Raw genomic sequence first — 25,829 nt, 5'->3', positions numbered from 1 at the left:
TTCCATTGGTTGTTTAAGGCTCCTCTTTGAAGTCTTCATATAAGCAGCAGGCACAATCTAATGTTAAGCTCAAGAGGACAAATTGATTTCCCACGGCACTTTCTGTACAACACTGGAACTTCAGCAATGGGGCCTGCAACCCTAGAAATGTGATCATTCTAAACAGACTTGCCTTCATTTTATTCCTCAACAAGGAAAATTGATATATTAGGTGGGTTTCCGCTTCTTTTCCGTCAGCTGATATGGTTGCTTAGTAGAGTTCCATTTAAAAAGATCCCATAAACACAACTTGGGAGAGGGTGTTTTATTGATTCCTGTCTTTCTGTAAAGGTCACTCTCGTCTGTGTTCCCTGCAACACTTTGGAACACATGGGGACAAATCAACTGGCCCCATCCCCTTTCCATAAATAGACTTTCTCTACTGGACCATCTCAAAATGAAAGGACACCTTCCATCAAAAGGGAGACAGATTTAGGGCTGCAATGGATTATGGCTCAGCACTGTTAGATCCGAATAAATTTTGACATGCCAACAGATTAAATTAATTTTTCACTGGCATTTTTCCTTTCTAAGGCTTCCTTTCGACTCAAGAAATGTTTGGGGCCCTCACAAGCCCTCTTATGGTAAGAGGGTGCCATTTAGGTATAATAATTATGATTTCACATCTCCTTGTGCCAGATTGAATTGCAGAGTCCTGCCAAACATGGTGATGACTAGAATAAGGTAATGGGTGTCTTTATGGTCCTTTTGTGCTTGTTAATAGGTGTGAACAATATCATTTTGATTTACTGTATTCGGGCAATCAGTCAGCCAGATCCCGGAAATGGGACAGGTGATGGGGGCAGCTGGAGGCTTGCAATAACAGGGCAGGTGGCAGCCAATCTTTGGCTGTATCTGATTGCCACATGAGAAGAGAAGCCGTGCATGGGGGATTTTTCTCCCCATTATCCTTGCCAAAGTCCATCGGAAGAAGAAAACGGAACATGTGTCTTTTTGCAAATCTGGTCTATACAGTATGTACCAGGGAGAACTCCACCATTTTTCTGTGGTATCCTGTCATTTGAGAGAGAGAGAGAGATCAGGCTGACTAGCTCCATGTGTACTATAGCAGTGCCGTCAGTGCTTCTTAGTGCTTAGGAATCGCTTTTTGAGAATTCCAACCTTTTTTTCTTCTGCACTAAATTTTCTTAGTCAACACTGTTCTTATAGTTCTTCTTTTATTTTACAATAGTAATTTCGCTAGGGAGGAGTGGATGGGCCTGCATTTGGGGAAGGGGGGCTGTGAGTTTTAAAAGGGCATTTTGGTGTGTGTTTAAATATTTTAGTGGGTTTTTTTTGTTTTGTTTTAAGTTGATTTAGTGTGGAGAATAGCCTGACTCCCTTGAATCCTCAATGGGGAGAATTTCCCCAGCCCTACCTTCCAGCTTCTGTATTCTGCCTTATACCAGCAGCCTAACCCCCCCCCCAAAAAACCCTTTTATTACTCAAAAATATTTTTAAAATACCCCCCCAAACCCCTTTGTTACTCTTTTCCCTATTTTTCAGGTTTGTGTGTGCTTGCAAAAGTACAGCAGTGTACACACACACACACACTTACACTATACACACACATATTAATGAGGTGTACTGTGATGTAAGTGGTTCTGCTGGGTCAAGTGTCCAGACTTTGAGGGGAGAAGCAGAGGGAGAGTTGGTACTGATGAATGTGATCCTCCCATGCCCACCAACATTCAAAGAACATCTTTTTTTGGGGGGGGTGGGGGGCAGCTGCTGCTGCTGCTGCTTTTTAAAAGACATTTATAAAAACTAAAAAAAAACCTAAAAATCAGTGGATGACCCAAGCATTCTGAAACTTGGGAAGCTTGCAGTCATAAATGTGTCCTCCAAGTGTGGCCATTTTCACCTCACTAACCATAACAATGATGGAGCCTCGCCATTTCCCTCATTCTCACCAATGGGCCGGATCTTCCCCAACCATATAGTACTGCACACCACAAGCTGCCACTGACTATGGCTAATTATGCTGTAGCTGCCACTATTTCCCAGAATGGCATTTGGCATTTAGTGAGCTTTGATAAAATCTGTACCTATAAGAAATAAAAAAAAGAAAACTCATAGGCTCTATTGTGATTATTTCAGGACAAAAGCTATCTCTACAGCCCTATAAAAGCAGAGATATAAGTCCTGACTTTGGACAGCAAACACAATTTTTCATCTGCTTTGAAGATTTTTTTTGCATTTTGAAGACTGATTTTGTGCATTTCTATCAAATATAGCAAATTGGGCAGCATGGGGAATAGTCAGTAATTGTTTCCTTGTTACTTAGACTACCTCAAGTAATAGAACTAGATGGGGTGTTTGGCTGGAATCCTGCTGGTACATTGTTCTAAAGTAATGGCCCATTATGTCTACTGTAATGGATTTTGCTGGGTTCATAGCACCACAATGGAAAGAAGGGCAGCAGTTTCTTCATAGTTGGAAAAAAATTATGTCTCCAAGCAGGCTAAATCCCCAGTGTTGACTTTCAGAAGTCCTCAGAGGTAAAGGCACCCTGGCTTGCCAAATAGCCTATGGATGTGAAATATTAGAAGTCACCCTCCTAAGGACAACTTTCTTCCCTTGAGGCTTTGAGCCAGTACCATTCTTTTCAAATTGACAACCATAAAGCTTCTGTGATATTGTCATATAAGTGCTGAACCCAGTGTGCTTCCTGTATACCCTATGTGTAGTTACAGCAACATAGGTACACAATTAATTCAGTGTATACTATAGGTTTCTTAATGATCCATTGAATTGCGCTTTTATGCTTTCTATGTGTCCATGTACTTAGCATATGAAGGAAGTATATGGGGGAGGGCACTTGGTGCTTTGTTTTCATGCTAGAAGTGAGGCCTGTTACAAGAATTATCAGATCTTCAACAGGCCCTTCATTGCTCCAAGATAACTCATAACAAGATAATTTTCTTATGCCACTGTTGATACAACTCCGGTGGATGTAATCTTGGCTCCTGCTTGTTTAGTGTTGATGGACACTTTTCAATTAATGCAGACTGAGGGTGTGAACAAGATCCTTGGAGAGGTTAGAGCCACCACCCTTGTCTTCCTGGCTCATAAAACAGGCCAGAGGGAGAGTGCTGGAGTGGGTCAGGGAAGTGATTAATGACTCATTATATCAGGGCGGGGTCCATGCAGGCCTCAAGGAGGCTGTGGTAAGATTACTTCTAACAATAACCTTCTGTAGACCCCTCTGTACTGGACAACTAAAGATCAGGCTCCAATATCCTATTTTTAGGCAAGATACTGGAGCATATGGTGGCTTTGCAACTCCAAGGGTGCCTGGATGAAGCAATTATCTAGATATATTTCAGTCTGGTTTAAGGACTACTTATGGAACAAAGACAGCTTTGGTTACCTTGATGGATGACCTACAAAGAGAGCTGGACAGGGGGAGTGTGTCCTGCACCTTTTCTTCAGTGATTCCATTCCTTCCTGGAGGGATATTCTCAGAAGGTAATGCTAGGAGGCTCCTGTTCAACTCCTTGGCCACGTTTGGTGGGACTGGGAACACAGGAAAGTGCCTTTTTGGTGGCTGCTTCCAGATTGTGGAACTCCCTCCCAAGAGAGGCCAGAATGGTCCCTTCCCTGCTGATCTTCCACAGGCAGGTTAAGATCTTCTTCTGACAGAATGTATTTGGGGAAGAATAAGGGACAAGCTTTGGGGAGGTTGTAAGTGGGATTGGGGAGGGGGGATATGAATTTTAAAGGCTATTTTAGGTGTTTTTATTATATTTTTCTGTTTTTATCACACTGTCATATTTAAGTGTTTTTTTATCTTTTGCATTGCATGAATTATTAGTCACCTTGATTCCTCACTGGGGAAAGATGGGATATACATAAAGTTATTATTATTATTATTATTATTATTATTATTATTATTATTATTATTATTATTTCTCAAAGAATCAATGAGTCATTTCAACACTTTTCTTCCTGTTGAAGGAAAGTCTTGAAAATCTGTGGTGTTTTACAGTACCAATGGCAGTTCAGGATGTGCATTGTATGTAGAAAATGCTGTTCTCTCTCTTTCACTCACTCACTCACTCTCACTCTCACTCTCTTTCTCTCCAGAAAATGCTGGAGCTGGGAACCTATTCTGCAAAAATTACACTTTTTCATAGAAAAGAATACTTTCTGAAATATTGCTTTTTTGTATGAAAAATGCTGTTTTTGTGCAAAAAAGGGTAAACACACACATGCAAACAAATTTATTTCTGGATGTTTTGCAGAATATTAAGATTGAAACTAAATTTGAAATATAATCAGAGTGGACTCATGTAATGCAGTTAAACATATGTAATACAATGTAGATGGGACCTAAATTATGAAGATTCTTGCCAGACAGTCTGCTATTCTTCTTTTCATCCTTGGTTTTTGTGAAACATGACTTTTGGGTCAGTTTTCAAATATTCTTTAATGTTTTCCCATCATTACTGGCTCAGTAGAAACTGCAAAAGAAATAATGTTTTCCACGTACCTCTTAACAAAAGCAGCAAAAAATAAATCAAAGTAAATGTTGATAATTATTTAATGTGAACCCATAATGGTCTCATCGGGCTTATAACTCCTGGTTGAAATGTTCAGTTCTCAATGACAGTGAACCCTTGCAGACTTGCTAAGAATGAGAAAGGTTGGAAATACCTTTTTCCCATGAGTAGCTTTAGTCAGTAATTGGAACACTACTCTAGAGAACAAAAAAGATTTCCTATACATTACTTATCCATGTCCTATAGTATAGTGAATTACGTGATAATAGAAGATGAGGTCAGGTGTTGAGTAACCAGGTACATGCATTCCATGCTTTAATACAAGCCTACATTTACTGAAAGCCTGATCCAGGAGTTGCATAAGAGAAGGTAAGACTTGTTCCCCTCATTCCAATTAAAGTTCAAAAATATCCCCTTTGTGTAGCAGTACTGTCAAAGTCTCAGTTGTGGAATTTTTTTGCTTTTCTTCATAGGCTTTTAAATCCAATAGCATTTGACTCCAAGTGCCAACATATGTGAATTCACCCAGTAGAAAAATGCACCAGTATTCTCTAATTGGCACATGTTGAAAGTGCAGCATGTGCTATATACACTTTTTTTTTCCAAAAATGAAGTCTCAACAGAATTTTTTTTGCATGGGGGGTGCAAGATAAATGTTCTTAATACATTTTAGTCACTACATTGTGACAAGTCCTCTTCCACAGCTATAAGAACATCCAATGTACACATGGATAGGCACAGTATGATGACTACATGCTAAGATGCTACAAATTAATACACTTATTTATATGAGACTTATATTACACAATGTGGCTCCAAACACAGCTAACAGCATAGTTCAAATCAGAGGTGAAAGCATTTTTGGTTTGAATCCAGAGATGCACTGCTTGAGTGTCCTTGAGAATAAAGATACCATACAAATAACACAAAGAGATAAATTAAATTATCATTGTTCTTTTGAGTCTCCCTAAAATTTTATTTTGGGTTGTTTACCCCTATATATGTATGTGTTTGTGTGGTTACTCAGTTAAAGTGAAATTACAGGATATCTATCTATCATATTTCTTTTCCTTTCAGATTTATGCATGACTGAAATTCCCTGTGTCTTTCCTTAAGGCCATTACAAGCACATAGATGTTGGCTCATTTGATGGCATAAGAGTCTCTGAAGGGGATCTTTCATCAAGGTAGAATGTGACATAGGTGTCTTTGCCCACAGTCATCATCCCTCATGGAGTGAAAATCAAGAGGAAGAGAGGCATCTCAGATCATGCATTTCAAAAATCTGAAGGGAACCTCATTACTAGCATCTGTGTTGCAACAGCAGCCAGAGGAATGGGATCCCCATTGTGAGTACCTCTCACAATCACAGGGGTAGGCCCTTTGCCCAACACATCTTAATGAAGGGTTTTGGCATGAATATCTTGCACAAGATAACAGCAAGCACAGGTGGTTTCAAATTACAGGTTCTTTCTGCAAGAGAAAATGGAGAGCCTCTCTTGAGATTTACAAGAATTGCTTCAACTATCGGCCTGGTTGTCATCGTGCGCTGTGTTTTTGTTTCTTTATAACAGATACTTAGGAAAGAAATCATCCGTTATGTTTTGTGAATTTGAGGCTTCTCACTAAAGCAGCTTGTTGACCCAACAAGTTCAAGAACCTTCTTGAGAGCACAGGTACAGAATGTGAAATCTCAACTTATGGAGACAAGAGTACTGGCTGTTTGTCCTCACCACGTAGAGGACAGCTGTACTGTGGCTAATGATCATGTTCTCATTCAAGCTTGAAGATGCACTTATCCTGGGTCTATTCCAGTGGAGGACAATTTGTAGCCTTCCAGATATTGGTGAATTACAATCTTTATCAGCCCTAGCCAGCCATTGATATACGAGCATGCTGCAATCCATGTGGATTTTGTGGATTTGATTATTTGCAGATTTAAGCAAGAAAAGGGTTCCACAAAAAAAAAGGCTTGCCTAATGAAAAATCATCATAATTGGATATAGCTATCACAAAAAAGAAGATCAGAACCTGTGAGTGAAAGGACAAAGGGGCCCTAAATCAAATTGTTGGTTTTAACTAGACCCATGGAATCCATGGGATCATAGCAAATCAACACTTATGAGGATGATCTTGTTTCTATGCTCAAAGGAACCGTTGTTCAAGTTCCAATGGACTCGTTTCCCTCCCTTGGTTATTTTTAACTTTGTGCTCTTAAAAGTTGGACTGTGAAGATTTTTGAGTGACAACCAATTGTACTCTTCTGTCACTTGTCTGAAAACGTTTCTAAGCTTGTGCAAATGCTAACTGATAAACATGAGCAGTCAAGGAGATCTAATAATCCAAGCCAGTAAACATTATTTCTGAAGGAAGCCGTGGGGAATTATACCATCTACCCAGATGTACACTTTGGGAACAGTTTATATTTTTCAAGTATACTCAAGTTACCAACAAGCAGTACCTAGTATTCAGGTTTTTCTTCTCTTCTGATCACCTACATGAAAATGACAATGATATCATAGCTACTCATGTTAAAGCAATCCTTACACAACTGTATTAATGATATGTCTTAATAGGTTTGATGAAAGTGTCTCTAGCAAACAAATCTGAAAATGGACAAACATAACCAAGTTAGCTCCTTAAATAAAACAATTAAATGTTTTCTAAAGCTATCAGCAGCAACATAGTTCCATACTCTTTTAAAGTACTTAAAAATAATTTAGTTTCTTTAACACAAATTTCCTACATTTATTTGTGGAGCAACATGGTCTAAAATGGAAGATGTTGCCAAAATAGAGATACGTTTAAATATAATATTCATATGGATCATCCTACATTCATTCATAAGTAGGCTAATTTTAAAAAAATCTTCCTGCTTGTTATGCTTAAAACGTGAAATGGCAACTGGTGCTACCTGCAGGCATGAAAAATGCTTTCCTTAGTTTTCCACTCTCAATAAACCCTTCTAATATCAGAATGTAAAAGAGTCCATTCTCCTTTGCTTAGCTCTCTGTGCAAGAGAAAGTTCTTTGTCCCCTATTAAATATTGAGAACTTCATTTCTTGCATAACCCCTGTTCAGTCTGTTTGATATAAATTATACTCCCACTAGCAAAATTATATTAGAACAGATTGGAGGGAATCTGCCTTTTAAAACAAAAAAGGCCGATTTTTTTCCATATTCAGCCATTTGTAGGATTAACATTTCTAATTAGTTCCTATATACACATAGGCTTGTGTGATTTTTGTTTGTTTTTGTTTGTTTATTTTTCCAGGCAAATGGAGCAGGATGAATTATTCAGAACTCCAGGAGGAGGGCACACAAACATAAACACCAAGTGGAAAACAGTGCATTACTGCAAATCCAGCCTATTTATTTGATCACATGCAGACACTGGTTTTCACGTGAATGTATTTTGCCCAAGTAGCCAGGCTTGCCATTTATACAGAATACTAGTCTGAAGGAAGCAGGGACTATTCATAATCCTTTACAAATAAAGAAAGAATATTTTTCCCCTGTGACTAGTTAGGTAAGTCATTCACATATTGACCTTGCACTCACTAGAATGAGAGAGAAATCAGGGGTCAGATGAGACTTGTGGACTTAATTTAGGTTTTCGTCTCCATCTTGCAACAACCATTTTTTCCCATTCAATTGTTGATGAAGGAGCAGCTGGCTGATATTCCCATTCCCCTTGAGAAAGTGCTCTATAGTGAGAATTGCAAAAGGGACCCTACTTCTGACTTGGGAGTTTTTTCATAGAAGGAATGACAGCTGCTTCCTGAGAGACAAAGAAATAGAGCCCTATAGATGGCAGTGACTGCTGCCCAGTAAACAGAGATTTGGTGTGTCAGACTGGGCTTTACTATACAGCACCATAATAACAATGCTTACAGACCTGTATCTCCTATATAAGATTCTGAGCCATATCTAGAATATTTAAATGTACCCATCATTTATGCAAAGATTAATTTAAAACTGTAAGCAGAAAACCCACATATCCTCAAAGCTGTCTTTTGGGGTCTTCTCTGTGACTGACTATATATGCTAATTCCACACCTTCTTAGTAGTCTTTGCCTAAAGAATAAATCATCAGCCATGCTTCTTCGCTTTTCATTATTTTCCTTGGAATATTTTAAAATTCACAGCTACTATTTTGATTGTTTAAATCAATATTTTGAATAAGCATGACTAGGCAAAACAGAGAGCACTAAAGTTCCTGCAATTAAAGAATTGCATTAACATGCCATTTGCATACAATTTAACATCTGTTAACATCAAGACAAAATACTAAATGGTAGCCAACGTTCACAAATAATGTCCTAGTTTATCCCAACCTTAAAAGTACTGGGAAAGAAGAAGCTTTTAAATAAAAATAGCAGTTCTGCAATTTTCATCCAAGTGCATAGTGTCCAGGCTTAGCCTTGTAACTTTTGAGGTCTGCAGCTGATGACAGTCATGATTACCCTTTGTAAGTGACTGACATTTTAGCAAATATGTATTTATCTTTTGCCTTACTTGAACTAAAGATGTGTAGCAAGTAAAAAACACAACAAACAAACATGCAAACCTGCATTAGTCAAGAAAATTATACACCATAAAGATTGTAGCATCTGTTTCCCATGTTCATGCTCATGAATACTTCTTAATGGGATACAATTGGCATGATTGTGTAAGTGCTGAGGCCAATACCTTCCCATACCCACTGCTGCAGCTGCTTCTCCTCCACTGCAATCTTTCCTGACTAGGCATGATGATAAGAAGAAGAAGGAACCATTTCTGCTCACTAGAAATATCCTGCCTGACTTATTGGGCAGGGATGTTGTAGTGGCTGGTGCACCATACCTGCCATCCTTTCATTGGAGATTCTCCTTCCCAGGAGCCCCTGCATCCTGTGCATTTTGGTGTGATGGGCTTGCTCCATTCTGTGCCCTGATAGCCTGTGCACAGGCCCTGCTTTGTTCCGTTGGCACAGACAAAAGCAAAGGCAGGCCAGTGTTGAGGGTCAGTCACCTCAGCTGTCCCCTCCCTCCCTCCCACCCACCCTGAAATTGTATCATTGTATGCAGCTATTGTTTTATCACTTAGTATATTCTGTCATCACAACTTGTAGACATGTGGCATGAGCTCTGAATCTGGTTTGTGTTCCTCCCTCCTTTGAGGTGGGAGTATCCTGGTGGCATAGGGGTGTGGCAGTGCCAGTATCCCAGGCTAGAACTGGTTGTCTCACTACCAGGAACCCCTACTGTTATGAAGCGGCATTGGTCAGCATCAGGCTGTCCAATTCTTGATCCAGGACCCATGCACAGATGCCAACCCTGTAACCAATAAACAAATTGTGGCCTTTGGTTATCCCAAACCACCGGGATTGTGGCACAGCTGGCTGAGTGTCAGCTGCATTAAGATCACTCTGACCAAAAGGTCATGAGTTCGAAGCCAGCCCGGGTTGGAGTGGATTTCCAACCAATTGTGTTGTCGACCTTTGCAACCCAAAAGACAGTTGCATCTGTCAAGTAGAAAAATTAGGTACCACCTTAAAAATTGTGGGGAGGCTAAATTAACTGATTTATGAGGCCATAAAGGAGACTCCAGCAAAGCATTCCAGTGGGGAAGCATGCGGGGAATGCGGAAGTGCTTCATCAGCGTCGCAGATGGACGAGGAAAGCGACAGTTCCCCTGGCGGCCAGAAAAAGTTAAAATAGCCTCTGTGTATGTCTGTATATGTTTGTATGTCAAAAATTGGCATTGAATGTTTGCCATATATGTGTACACTGTAATCCGCCCTGAGTCCCCTGCGGGGTGAGAAGGGCGGAATATAAAAGCTGTAAATAAATTTGTCTCTCCGCAAAAGTCAACACTGATATTGAAATACAACTGTCTGAGCTCTGCAAGTGCAGCATTTTTCCAAATGAAGCACAGATTGTTTGAGGACCATGACATCCGTAGGGAGACCAGGATGCTTGTTTATAAAGTTATTGTCCTCCCAGCCCTGCTATATGCCTGTGAAACATGGATTGTCTACAGATATCGCACTCAATTCCTGGAACAATTCCATCAGCGTTGCCTCCAAAAAAAATCATGCAAATCTCTTGGGAGGATAGGCAGATGGGAGGATAGCAAATGTCAGCATGGGAGGATAGCAAATGTCAGCATGCTGGAAGAAGCAAAGACCACCACCATTGAAGTGATGCTCTTACACCATCAACTCTCCTGGACTGACCATGTTGTCCGAATGCCCGATCATCATCTCCCAAAGCAGTTACTATACTCCTAACTCAAGAATGGGAAATGTAATGTTGGTGGAAAGGAAAAGCGATTTTCAGATGGGCTTAAAGCCAACTTTAAATACTGTAGCATAGACACCAAGAACTGCCCTAAACGGTTCTGGCCCAAGTTACCTATCCAAACGTATCTCTGCCTATTAGCCCGCCAGGACCCTAAGATCTTCTGGGGAGGCCCTGCTCTCTATCCCGCCTGCTTCACAGGTGTGGCTGGCGGGGACGAGAGACAGGGCCTTTTCTGTGGTGGCCCCCCGGCTGTGGAACGCCCTTCCTATGGAGGTAAGATCAGCCCCCTCGCTAATGGTGTTCCGAAGAAGATTAAAAACTTGGATGTTTGAACGGGCATTCGGTTAAACAGTGCAATGAATGTGATGATTACAGGAATGGAAATTTGGACGACGGATTGGATCACGACTCTAGTTATGAGATGCATTGTGTTATCTATTGTTGTGTCAATATTGTATATTATGCTTTTATGGTTTTAAATTGTATATCGTTGATTGATTCTTATCCTGTTATAAACTGCGTTGAGTCGCCTGTTGGGCTGAGAAACTGCGGTATACAAGTAAAGTAAAGTAAATAAATAAATAAATAAATAAGAACTGGGAAACCCTGGCCCTTGAGTGCTCTAACTGGAAGTCAGCTGTGACCAGCACAGCTGCAGAATTTGAAGAGGCACAAATGGAGGGTGAAATGGAGAAATGTGCCAAGAGAAAGGCACATCAATCCAACCCTGACCAGGACCGCCTTACACCTGGAAATAGATGTCCTCACTGTGGGAAAACCTGTGGATCAAGAATAGGGCTCCACAGCCACCTATTGACCCATCGTCAAAATGCTACACTTGAAGGACTATCAGCCTCGGGCTATGAGGGATCACCTACATAAGTAAGTAAGATCCTAAGGTGCATTTTGTCTTTGGGACTTCTCAATAAAATTTGTTCAGAGGCGATGTCATAGAATCAAAATTGTAGAGTTGGAAGAGATCACAAGGGCCATCCAGTCCAACCCCCTGCCACACAACAAATGACCCCAACAGGTGATCTTCCAGCCTTTGCTTTAAAACTTCAAGAGAAGGAGATACTACCATGATCCGAGGCAGCAAATTCCACTGCTGGAGCTCTTGATATTAGGAAGGTCTTCCTAATATTTAAATTGATTTTTTCTGCAATTCAAATCCATTGTGCCATGTCCTAGTCTCCAGAATAGCAATAAACAAGCTTGAGCCTTCCTCAATGTGATATTCTTTTAGATTTGTAATTACTTTCATTCAATGATGAGAAAGAGTAACTGGCCTAAAATCACCTAGTGGGTTCTCAGGGACTAATGAGGATTTGAACTTTAGTTTCCTGGAATTGCAGTCCAACTCTGAAACCACTAGGCCAAGGTCCCCAAACTAAGGCCCACAGGCTGGATGTGGCACTCCAAGGTCATTTGATAATAAAATATGTGTAGTGTGCATAGGAATTTGTTTATTTAGTTTTCAAACTATAGTCTGGCACCCCAACAGTCTGAGGGACCATTAACCGGTTCCCTACTTTAAAAGTTTGAGAACCCCTGCACTAGACTTTTGTAGTCATAGCAACAATCAAATGCACCAAGGAGGAAGGCAGATACTACACAATGCAGTCTGTTTTGCCTTCATTGTGTAGTTCAGTCATCATAAAGTGATATTCTGGAAGAATAATCTTACCAGGATGTAATTCTGCAGGAGGAAAAGCAAAAGGAAAAGGTATGTGAACATCATAAATGTGAAAAGATCTGGTAAGCAGTTGTATGAGTTGCCCAGAAAATGTGTACAGTCCTAGAATGCACACTTGATTATTACTTGGGATGTGATTTTGTATGAGGCAAAGTTGTTTCATGAGCACTTTTGGAAATTAATTTTGAATAAACATGCGAGTGTTCTGGACCTCAGAGACTACTCAGAAGATCCCATTGGGGAAAGATTCCAACTCAGCTAATTACTACAGGAGTCCTGATAACCCAGGAATCCTTAAATAAATTAGAAATGGGACTCATATTCCTCCAACTACTGACCTTTGATACAACCTAGAGCATGCTAATAAACCTTATGGCATCCTCACCCCCACCACATCTCCTCAAATATAGAATACAGTTAAAAATCTCAAAAGAAATTGAATAAGACTTTTGTATTTTTCATAAGATTGGCTTTTTATGTATCTCTAAATAGATCCTTGGGTTCACCTTCAGCTTTCTTTGTTATTTATCACTGCAGGCTTATTTCAAGGAAAATTGTGATGTGCCCTGGCTACATGACTTCAATTATTACTATAACATTTTCAGCTATTAATTTTGAAATTATTTTATCTTAACTTCTGACCCAAGTTCACTGCAATAAAATTACTTCTTCTGGAACAGCCATTTTCCTACATTGTAGTAGGACTTTATCACACAATACAAGTAACTGGCATTGCAGCATTATCACACAATATTGTGTGCATTTTGCTACCACTTTTCCCACCCACCCCTCCCATTTATCACTCGAGCCTAGCTATTGTTGGGTGCATAGTCACCAATCCCGCAACATTTCCATCATCAACCTTAGTACAATGGGTCCCTTTTGCTTCTGTGCCAACATGCTGGCAGTAAAGCACCACCAGGGATGGAATCCTCTCTTTCCCTCATTATTCCCAAGCTATTTTCTTTTTAATTTAATATCTTTGCCTTTTTACATTTTTAATGCTGAAATTCCATAATTGCTCTAAAAATAATAACAAAAACATAAAGGACCACAGCAGTGCAGGAAAGTGGGCTGACAAGTGTGTGCAGAAGTAAACTATTGGAAAAGAACATTGGCATTAAAAGCAGTGTTCAGAATCTCTTCCATAAACCACTCCATGAACCTCAATTTTCTGCTGTTAGTTTTATCTATCTGCTGTGTCTGTAAATTCCAAACATATGAGCCTCTACGGGCACAGCTCTGATAGGCCTTGGGGGAGTTTCCTGGTGTGGGCTGCACAGTGTGGGGCCAATTAGTGCTGCCTGGGTTGCCTGAGGAGGCCAAGAAGGAATTGCTGAGAGGGAAGGAACAAGAGAAAGAGATACAAAATGGTTAGCATTTCATTGGGGCTGATTGTACTTCTCTTTCGAACTTGTACTATATGCAGCATGTTGCTTTATTTCCGAGGCCATGCTGCCTGCTAGTTTCACCATTTGCAGCATATATAGACAAAGTGAGAGGCTACAAAGCAAAGCAGAATTCCCATGGCAAGCACACATTTAATATGTAAGGTGCACAGAAAAATAGAAAATATCTCCAGGAGAGAAAAAAAATTGAAAAGTAGCTTATTTAATACCTTCCCTACCCATTTGTAGTCCCTCGTGATTTTCCTCCCAAGAACTTCCCCATCTCAAGATCAGACTGTGTAATAGAGACAATCGTTACTGTTACAAAAAATGGCTTGGCCCTCCTGCTGGGGTGTCTGGGGCCAGCCTCTGGCTTCTGCCTGGGCAGCCTACTTAAGGCTGCCCAAGGCCTACGAGCAGGCACTTGGCCTGCTCCAGCTTTTCCATCCCACCCACCCTGCATGTTTGTTGGCTTCAGGATTTTTGTTGGCCTGTTATTTTAGCCTATTTTGTTAACTTGTTGTTTAACTGTCACAAATCCGTGTTTGGTGTGTGGCATGGGCCCTGGATCTGGCCAGTTATCACCCCGTGGTGGAAGAGGGAATAATGCCTGTGGCCCCTGGGGGTGCTGAGTTTATGTTGACCGGTATTGTGCCGGTGGTACCCAGGCTTGTAGCAACATCAGAGAGCAGTGGGCTGCCTGATTCCTGATCCAGGACCCATGGATGGGCTGCCAACCCTTGTTCCTGTTATCAATAAATGAGTTGTGGCCTATTTTCAATCCAATCATCTTGTGGATGTGTCTTTTTGGGGTTGTCTGGAGGGAGGTGTATCACCGATGCACATACAATAGCCATGATAGTGTCGAGCAGTGGTTCTAAACCTGTCAGTCCCCAGATGTTTTGGCCTTTCAACTCCCAGAAATCCTAACACCTAGTAAACTTGCTGGAATTTCTGGGAGTTGTAGGCCAAAATACCTGGTGTAGAGGAAAAACAGCAGGAAAACACCAGTGTATAATCTGGACCCCTAAGTTTCCTGTGTATATTCAATGGATTCATTCTATAGACATACTCAATGGTGATCTTCTACATTCTGGTTTTAGATTCTGACAAGCATTTACAACAATGAGTAAAGATAGCATATATTCAGCAGGGGTGAGAATTCATACACCATTAGGGCTAAGATGCTGAATCAGGAGCTCCCCATTCAAACCTGGTCTTCATCATGGCCCAACTAGGTAGACCCAAGGAAAGCTACTTTCTCTCAGCATCAGTTTTCTTTACAATATTCAGCTCTAGCAGCAACATGGGAGATAAGAGCAAAAATTTGTTTTACGAGGTTGTTCTGCAACTAGATAATGCATGTGAAGCATTTTGAACACTTTTAAGCACAGATGTTTAACAAATACTTGGAGTTAAAAAGAATATTGCATCTTTTGGAGAAAAATATAGCAGATTAAATGTAAAAACTATCCATAATGGCAAAAAATAAAGAAATCCTAAATGACTTCAAGCATTCTGTTCACTTCTGATAAATTAATTTTTTTCTCCACACTCCCACACTCTTTGGAAGAGTAGATATTGGCCAGAACTGAAAAACCTACTGAACATCTGTCTGTCATGGCAATTTTGTTATCAAGCTCCTGAATTCTCAGTGGTTATCTCTTTTAAACTGCCTAACAGCCTGGATAGTTAGAAATAAAATACGGCAGTATTTTGGCATCTTTTCCTGGATTCTATATTGTCCTGTTGTCATCATTTAAAACTCAATCAATTCTACTGAACCGCAGAACAGATGGCAGGACCAGCCCACAAAAATCTGTGCAGGACAATTAGAAAATACAAAGATAAAATTAATACAAGTGAATTAATTATCAGTGACATCTACCCAGCACTGTACACAGAAATCTCTCTGTATTAAAGATGCTTGAAAGATAGCGCAATTGCTATGGTGATGCTATTTTCTTTGACAGTCAAATCCTTGGAGATCTCATTGGGAGAAGCAGAATTTAATTACATGAGGATAACCCTACTGGGGCTTCCCAGTTGCAAAATGGACAGATGAAGAGTTTAGGACTGGGCTTGACAAACAAGGGTCTGTTTGCTGAAAGGCTAACAAGATGTGTTACAAAACTGGCCCAGAATCATCTTAAGTCAAAGTTAATCTAGTGGTTCATAACAGCACCATGCATTGTTGATTCAACAAAGCAGCTGTCAAAGTGTATATTCAGAAGCATATTGAAGATGAAGCAGCCTTGTTTTCTACTCCTGAATGAATTCAAATGGCAGGGAAAGATATTCCACTCTAATATTATGAAGAACCTCCTGACAGTAAGAGCTGTTTGATAGTGGAATATACTCCCTCAGAGTGTGGTATTAAGGAGGACCACAAGTCTGCTAAAACCCCTTCCCTAACACCGTAACACAGATATTGAAAAGTCAAGATTTCCCCCCTGCAATAGAATCCAACCTCCTAAGCCCTCAAAGCAAAACAAAAGTGAATATATGATCACTTCCCATTTCAATGTCATGCCATGTTATTTATTTATCTATTTGTCTATGAATGCCCATTGTACAATCATCTTGATGCCAAGTTAAAACTTGGCTCCATCATACTTCTAGGGTTCACATAGTATGATTTATGTGTAGTTCTTAGGGCTGGGCGGTTTCGTTTCATTAATTCGTAATTCGTTAATAATTCGTTATTTTTTTCAATTACAAAACAATAACGAACCATTCTGGAGCAATTATTAAAAAAACGAATTTTCAAAAACATTTTGTAAATGCTTCGTATTTCGATATTGTATTCGTTTCGTTATTGTTTTGAGGTCGTTTCGTTATTATTTCCACATGTCTGGGCCAGTTTTATGGTTTAATTAGTGAAAAAAAATTATAATATCACACCAACAGTCAACAACAGAGGGAGAGGGAAGCTTCAGAAGGTTTTGGAGGTTTTTTAGTGTATTTCACGGTCGCGTCCGCCATTAACGAATCGATTCGTTATTGTTTCGGAAATCGATTCGTTATTTTTTTTACCATTTACGAAATTTCGTAAATATCGAACTTTTTAAAAGGAAAATTTTGTAATTATTTTAAATATCGAAACAAAAAAAAAACCCCAAATACAAATCGATTTTAGAAACAAATTTTTCCGTTGTTACCCAGGCCTAGTAGTTCTATTATGATGTATGCTTTGAAACACCATTCTGTCTTGCTGAATTGTTTTAAATTATTTTGAATTATTTTAAGATGTCTGCAACTCATAGTAAAATCTTTAGATATAAGAATGGAATGTGAAATTGATTATCATTTATTATATTCCTTATTATAAATTAATAAACACTATAATTAATAAACACTATGCAGATATGAGGAAAAGTACATTTAGAAATTAAATTTGGTTTTCTTTAAAAATTACAGTAATTTCTAAATTGGATGATGGGACTGATGATTGAATATAAGTGATAATGGCACAAGCAGGATGCAAGCTGATTTGTATATATCCTTATTTAAGTAAACATACTCATTCACATTATGATATTATCTCAGTCCACAGTGGAGATATAGGCTGCAAATAGATAAGGACATGGATACATATCTCCACATATAATGAAAGCTGGATCCAGGACAGATGAGACTGAGAAAAACGTACAGATTAGTAGATTTGCTGCCATCCACTTGCACAATTACTTTTGTGTTTATGGGTTTCACTCCTATTCTATGAAACCTAGCATCTTCTCCCCAGGAAAGTCTCTTTTGCAGCTCTTAATGGAAAGCTAAATATATTTATTGGTTAAGCCTATTCATTGATATGGATTGTGAAACAGAGTGGTGTCATTTTCTCTCACATGAAATCAAGCATAATGTGTATGCAGCTACTCTCTCTTTCCTTCCACTGATGAGCTATAAAAGAAGAAGTGACAGGAAAACATAGGAAAATTTCAAATAGATAGCAATGATTTCTAAACAAGCCCCAATAAAATCTCTTCTCATGACATCTTCTGAATGAGGCCTTGTTTGGAAGCATTTGTGCAACTATATTAGTTGCCATCCAGCACAGAGTAATGCTTGCTTGTGCCCAGGACGGAAATTGTGCGGTCCTTCATATGTTGTTGGACTACAAACTCAATCATCTCTAGCTAGCAGACCTATTGATGAGGGATTATGGAAGTTGAAATTCAGCAACATATAGTGGATCACTCATTTTTTGCCTCTGCTGAACTAGGTGTAGAGGTGCTTCTCATGATTTGCAGCCTAGTGGACTCAAAATCATATAAAAAGCCTACTCAGATAGATGAGACTCTTCTCTTCAAAAGGTTTCCCCAGCTTAGAGAGGGAAAAATAACTGGACAGAAGGGGAAAAGTTAGCATATTGCCCCTCTTTGAAGGTTTACTCACTGTGTAGAAAAATACTTGGCATTGACTTCATGAAATTTTGCCAAGAAAACCTCACAATACATTTATTTTTGAGCCATGAACAAGAACAGTACATAGATGGGGCCATGCATGAATACAGGTTTTTTCAGTTATATGTCATAGCTGGGTTTACAGGCAGTTTGATGCTGAATACTAGTTGTTTCTGGCCTATAGGTCTGTGACTTATAGGTTTGGCTACCATATAAAAGCACAAGCAAACAAAAATGCAAATAGTGCCCCTCTAAAAAAGGAAAAAAAGAAAAGACAGAAGGGACCTTTCATGCAGAAACTAGAACTGATAGGAATAAATTTGTAAATGATGTCCCACTTGGAAAACTTGCTGCTATCATTTCTTTTCTTTCTTTTTTTCACTTCCTTCTTTGGTAAAGAGATTCTTAAAACATTTTATGCAAAAAATGTTATTTGCTTCCTACATGCGCCTATTTTCAATTTATTTGAGACACTGCAAAATCAATATGTAATAACTGTGCAATTTGGAAACATGTTACACGACATCACAAGATGATGATCACTCCAGTTAAAATAGAATATTTACTTTCAGCTCTTTGGAGTAAAATGGGACTACATTTTTATAACAAAAACATCCCAATATACCTGTGTTGAGTATCCATCCATAATCACTTTTGGAGTTTTATATACCTAATACCAGATTATAGTTCTCTAACCAACTCTTTTTGCTAAGCCTAGAGAACAACAGGAAAAAACTTAACAAATGGTCCCTCCCCAAATTATTTCTTGCTATATATCTAATGTAGTTTTTGAAATTTGCATTAGTTTCCTACCCTTTTCAAGCATCTATTCCATTTCATCAGTAATAACGGGTAAAATTTGTAGGTTTTAATAAACAGGCATACTGTTGTAATGTCCTTCAATGTGTTCTCATTTTAGAATAACCATTGTTCTCCTGATACCTTTACATCGTTCCCATTTTAAAGCACACAACCTAAATAGAAATACATCAGTTTCTCAATCTCTTAACATACTGGCTTGGATCTAAACAGTATTAATGTGCAAAGAGCTTCAATGATCCCTTCCACACAGATGTATACCATTCACATTGAATTGGATTATATGGCAGTGTGGACTCAGTTAACCCAGTTCAAAGCAAATATTGTGGATTATCTGCCTTAATATTCTGGGTTATATGGCTGGGTAGAAGGGCCCAATGTGGGATGCAGAAGGTTTGGATTTTCTGGTTGCCAAAAGTGTCTCCAAGGGATTCTCAAAAAGAATTTAGAAGGCCTAATATTTTATGTATATATTTATAATCCACATTTCTCCAGGACCCAGAGTTGAATGGGACTATCTCCAAGGGAATTATAATGGGGGGAAATTCATATATGCATGGTAAAGGGACCATATGCTTCTGTGGGTTTTGACTCAAGTTTCTCAACTACTTAAAAGTATTTCACAATTTGAACATTTCCCTTCCAATTTATTATTAATATTTATTATTATGTGCCACTTTTGCAACTTTTGCAATTTTTTACTGCTCCCAATAGAAGTGTTACACGTCTCTGATATGTTATAGTTGGCCCAGTGCACTATAACCCAACCTTACAATTCACAAGACAGCCGACAGCTGAAACAGAGGGCTCTTCTTTCAGACTTATCATGATATCATCATAATATATGTACATAAACATGTTGCCCTTTACATATGAGATACGGCATTCAGCAATGCAAGTGTGTCTATCGTTTCCATTTCCCAGTAATTAGTATCCTGGGGAGAAATCTCATTGCCACTGTAGTTATTTAATCTAATAAAGTGCTGTGATGAAACAAGCCTGGGGTTTTTCTGTAATGACATTATAAAGAAGTAACTTTAATGTCAGAAAGAATATCCATTGACACCTTCCCCAATATCCCATAGCCAAGATTATAATGTTTTGTGAGACATTTTCTTACTAATCATGTGGTACACTAATCAAGAACAGAAACCATCAAACACATCTTATTATGATTCAGTGTCAAAAATAAAGAATCCAGACAATACTGCTTGTGTTAACAAGTGGGAAGGAAACAGATATCTGGATTTAAATTTACTAAATGCCAGTCTATGAAGCAATAGATTAGGAAAACTTGTCCACAGCATCTTTGCCAGGGTTGTTCCTTGCGCTTCAAGAACATCTGGCATCAAATTCCTCAATGACTACACAGTATGATCCAAACTGACATGAGGCTAATCTGCAAGGAGTCCAGTAAATCCCACCTTAGTACAGAGGTGAGCAGTAGGTGACCCTTTTCTCTCATCCCTTTCAAATCTAACATCCTTCATTTTTTCCATGTCTTGCCAACAGCTCAGTTTCCCTTCAAGAAAGTTTGATTTCCATCGCTTGCCATTGAGTCACTTTTTCAACTACTGTTCTAAACTAATATGATAACCAACAGACAGGTAGGAGACAGACCAAAGAAGGTAGCATTCTAGATGGGGAATATATTATGTATGAATATACTACAATGTATGCAGCATTTTTTAAAAGCAGTGTTTTGTTCCATGGATATTGCTGTCATCCTATGACATGGTGAGAGCTGTGTAGCTGAAATGAAATCCAAAGCACCTGCCATCTACAGAACCCCCGGTGGTGCAGTGGGTTAAACCCTTGTGCTGACAGGACTGAAGACTGAAAGGTTGGAGGTTCGCGTCTGGGAAGAGCATGGATGAGCTTCCTCTGTCAGCTCCAGCTTCCCATGTGGGGAAATGAGAGAAGCCTCTGACAAGGATGGTAAAACATCAACAACATCCGGATATCCCCTGGGCAATGTTCTTGCAGGCGACCAATCTCTCACATCGAAAGTGACTTGCAGTTTCTCAAGTCACTCCTGACATGGAAAAAAAATCTACACAGCACAAACTGGAAGCTATAGCTAGCTACATTTGGTATGGAAGTTTGGTTATAGATTCACACATTTCACATCTTCTGTTTTGCTTTAAAAAATCAGCTGCACCATTAATGTCTGCATTCATATGCATATTTACTTGGGAACAAGTCCCATTGAACTCACTGGGATTTACTGCAAAGTAAATATGTGTAGGATTCACTGTAAGGTTACTAAGCTATTCACGTCAGAGTAATGTTTTTTGCATGTTGAAAAACCAGCATTGGAAGAAGTGAAAGTAATGTAGTCATTGTGTATTACTCACCTATACTCTTAACCATTCAAATGAATTATTCCTAATGATGAATTGGTTTGAATTTATCAAGGAAGATGACAAAGGATGATAATTGGAGCATGAGGAGGCGGAGGTGATTATTGTTCAAATTTAATTGAAATAGGAGCTAACTATTTTATATCAGCTCTAGATTTTCAACAACATACTGGCCTGTTTTATTGAAAATTATCCAAAAGTAAAAAAAAATATTGCCCTGTCTCAAGCACAAATCATTGTAAAGAGTTTGAAAAACTGGGGAGTGGGGAGCGTATAAATGGTGCTATTTCTTGGCAGAATGTTTAACTGAGCTCCTGAGAGAGTGCATGCAAGCTAATTCATTGCTTAATTAATAAGTGAAAATGGTACAGTGTAATAAAAAGATTGATTATTGTGCTTTATAAAGACTAAGTCCCAAATATTTAGGGAGCGATTTGTGCGTTCAATAGGAGTGTGTATCGGCACTGGGAAATTAAAGCATCACCCATGAAATAGTAAAACTCATTAGTGCAGAGTACTCTTTTAAAAAGATACAAATTATCTTTATTACCAGACTGGTAATAGCAAGCCTTTTGGGTTCAACTGCTTTCCATATAGCATTCCTGAACATTATTAAACCATATTAACTCTTATGTTATTGGAACCAGGAAAAAAAGTTTCCTCTGCTTAGTATTTTTATTCATTAAACTCAAACATGAAATTGCACCCACATAGAGTGTTGTTACCCATTCAGGATACTTATTGCATTTGCTAGTCTTTATTTATCCAAGGAATTCTATTACTTCAGCTCTGTAGGCAAAATATTCAGGTTTGTGCTCCTGCCCTGCCTGAAAGAAGTCCAATCACAAAGGCAAGAGTGACCTCTAGTGTTCAGAATGCCACTCAAACACAAGGAAGAAACTGCTAATCTGAAGAATACGATGTATTTTATAAATATCCTTACTACTTTTAACCGGCTTGAACTACAGTTATAAGGAAGGTATAGGTGAGCCACATTAAAATCTACCAAAACCCACCTCTTGAAGAACAGTTTCCACTATCCAATTCCAACAGTACTGTGAATTGGATTTACTGTACGTCAGTGAACAGTCATGACCTCTGTCACTTCTGAAGTGGAAGGGAGTCAGAAGCTCAAATCTAATGGGATTTTTTCCCCATTCTGCATGCATTTCTGAGTTTTCAGCACTGTTTCACACTTCCTAATTTCCCTGTTGTGTGTTCCCTCCAAACCCTATATTTTCTCAAACCAAAGAAATCTTCCACACTTTGACTCTGCAATTCTAGGAAGACTTAAGGTGAATGGGGTCCCACATAGCTTTGGGTGCAAGTAATGGTGCTTTTGTGTGTGTGTCATGAGCAACTTCAGAAACTGGATGAGATCCCTCTGTCAGCTCCAGTTCCTCATGCAGGGACATGAGAGAAGCCTCCCACAAGATGGTAAAAACCTCAAAACATCTGGGCGTCCCCTGGGCAATGTCCTTGCAGGTGGCCAATTCTCTCACACCAGAAGCAACTTGCAGGAATGGTGCTGACCACAACACACTGAGGTCCACAATGTTGCCACAGCCACAACAGTTCCATGAGTGACACAAAAAGGTGCATCTCTGCCCGGCTTTCTGTTCTTCCCTGCCATGACATTATACTCCACAAACTGATAATGACCTAGCAATATGTAACACAACTGGAAGAGCATTTGGAAGGGCATGCCTGCAATACATCAAGGGAGGAGAGTGCATGGGGAGGACAGAGAATCCAGGGTGGGAGGATGTTCTCATCAAAGGAAGAGAGTGATCCAAGGCATGCAGATGATGGCTTAGGAAAGAGGGAGAGGTAGGAAGGTGTTGGTGATGGTGCAACTATTAACAGAGCAGTACTACACAGTCAGTTTGGATCCCTGCTCTCAAAAACAAACAAACCTTCCCTGCTAAGGACTTCCTCCCACTCCTTCACATGGGCTTCCAGTCTAGATGTCATGCTCTTTCTGTGATCTTTCTTCCTACCTCCCTTACATGCAACTCATCCTAGCCACACCAGGGCTAAAGCAAGCAGAGTTGGTATTTGGGTGGTTCTGAAACTGTTTCAAACCACAACAGCCGAAGACCAGAATTCCAGAGACATCAGGGAGGAGGCAGAATCCATCCCAAAACCGTGGAAGGCAAGAAAGGCAATCTGTGTGTGAGTGTGTGAGATCCAGATTGGGAAAAGCAAGGCTTCAGCTCCAGGCTCTGCCACCTCCAAGAGACTGAAGGCATTTCCTTGAGATCCTCAGCGGCAAGAGTGTTATGGAAGCACCCCTCTGTCCAGGGACTTCGATTTAGGAGAAATGGGAAAAGACCATCCTCCGCTCAAGTTCCATGCTGGCTTAATCTAACTTTATTGGAGAACCCTTGCAGAAAAGGGGGGGGGGGTGTTCCCACAACACCAAAGACGTGCCAGAAGGTCGTTGCTAGGGCTATGCAAATACTTACAGTTGGAAGCTGCTAATCCAAGGCGCCAGAAGCCGACCAGGAGGAAAGTCGAGAGGCCGAAGAGTCGGGGCAAAGGCTCCATCCTCTGAGCGCGTCCCTGCCGGCCCCTCATCTCCCGAGCTCAGACTGGGGCAGCCCTGCCTTCCCTGCGCGCATCTACTCCACCCGGCATCCAAGCGCTCTTGAGGCGGGAGGCAAGGGGAGAAGAGAAGACCCTGCTTGGCTCAAGCCTCCTCCTCCTCCTCCTCCTCTTCCTCTAAGCAGCGGGAAAGGCGCCCACATCCACCCGCCGGGTCCTGGCAGCATCCACCGCTCCGCCTGCCGCGCTCAGGATTCAGCAAGAGCCGCGCTGGACAGCTCCCTCCTTATAGGCGCCAGGCGCCGCCGCCGCCACCGCTTCGCCCGCTCCCCCCTCCTCCTCCTCTTCCTCTCTGCCCCCGCCTCTCGCCTCGCTTCTCCCGCCTTCCCTCCGCCGGTCACACCTCTCTCTCTCTCTCTCTCTCTCTCTCTCTCTCTCTCTCTCTCTCTCTCTCTCTCTCTCTCTCTCTCTCATTCTCCCTCCCTCCCTCCCTCCCAACCGCTAGGACCAAAAGCCTGGCGAGGAAGCTTCCGACTCAACCGGTTGCCCGACGCATCGCTGCTTACGCGCCAGGAAGGAAAGGCGCCTTCAGAGTAGGACTCACGCTCCGGGGCGTCACCTGGGAAGGGAAGGTGGGAAAGGAAGGAAGAAAGGGAGGGTGGGAGGAAGGAAAAGAAGGTGGGGAGGCGAGGAAGGAAGGAAGGAAGGAAGGAAGGAAGGAAGGAAGGAAGGAAGGAAGGAAGGAAGGAAAGGGGTGGATGGGAGGGAGAGAGAAAGGGAAGGAAGGAGGGGAAGAAAAGAAGGTGGGGAGGCGAGGAAGAAAGGGATGGGGGAAGGAAGGAAGGGGTGGATGGATGGATGGATGGAAGGAAGGAAGGAAGGGTTGGGGAGATAGGTGGATGCAAGGAAAGAAGGAAGGAGTGGATGAAAGGAAAGAAGGAAAGAAGGAAGGGGTGGTTGGTTGGATGGATTGATGGATGGATGGATGGAAGGAAAGAAGGAAGAGATGGAAGGAAGGGTAGGTGGGTGGGTGGATGGAAGGAAGGGGAAGGGTGGATGGATGGAAGGAAATAAGGGGTGGATGGATGAGTGGATGGAAGAAGCACCAATCTCCTTGGGATCTTGCCTGCAAAGGGTGGAGAAGGGAAAGGTCTGCAAGGAAGGCAGAAAAGAAAAGACTATTTTGGAACCACATTTCTTTCTCTCTCTTTTCCCCCCAAAAATATTTTGCAAGTTTAAAAACGCATATGACACTTTGAACACAAAACGGACTCCAAACAAGGAGCATAAAGCGCAAACGTAATGGTTGGTTCTGAATTCTCTTCCTCTCTAACATACAAACACACCAAAACACACAATGCCTAAGTACACATGGGTGTTACAGTGAAACTGAGAAAAAGAGAGAGGGGTGTGCCAAATGTGCACACACACATACTCCCCCATCCGTACATACACACTCACATATGCGTGCATGCATGCATAACTCACACACACCTGGAGAATGGGAGAAAGAGGGATACCTCCTAGGTTGTTTACAACAAGAAAAAGTGGAACGGGGGCACCTAGGGAATTGGATTTCAAAGGCTAACCTTTGAAAAGAAATGGCTCCTGATAAAAGCAGGAGTCTCCTATCTTTTCATCTATCAGTAGACTTGGCCAATTTTTCATAAGCAAACTTCGAACCTACACAAGCCAGACCCCAGACTGCAAAGTGTGTCAGTCACTGCAGCTGACTTTCTTCCTTGCCTGGTGGCTTGGATAATTTGTCTCAAGTGTCTGA

General features: G+C 40.6%; 1 protein-coding gene across 2 annotated transcripts in view; it reads right to left on the bottom strand.

Annotated features, from left to right (window-relative positions):
• CNTNAP5 (contactin associated protein family member 5) overlaps positions 1 to 24,370 on the bottom strand; it is a 488,740-nt gene extending 464,370 nt beyond the window's left edge. The window contains exon 1 of one of the 2 annotated variants that reach the window (XM_060774167.2): positions 23,971 to 24,370. In XM_060774167.2, the coding sequence (XP_060630150.2) occupies positions 23,971 to 24,082 (112 nt within the window). In that variant the 5' untranslated portion in view covers positions 24,083 to 24,370. The remainder of the gene's footprint in view (positions 1 to 23,970) is intronic. The other variant, XM_060774159.2, reaches the window with a different exon arrangement.
• Between the last annotated feature and the right edge of the window lie 1,459 nt (positions 24,371 to 25,829).

This window comes from Anolis sagrei, chromosome 1, assembly GCF_037176765.1.
Source record: "Anolis sagrei isolate rAnoSag1 chromosome 1, rAnoSag1.mat, whole genome shotgun sequence".
Lineage (NCBI taxonomy): Eukaryota > Metazoa > Chordata > Lepidosauria > Squamata > Dactyloidae > Anolis > Anolis sagrei.
This window is presented reverse-complemented; position numbering and strand designations above follow the sequence as displayed.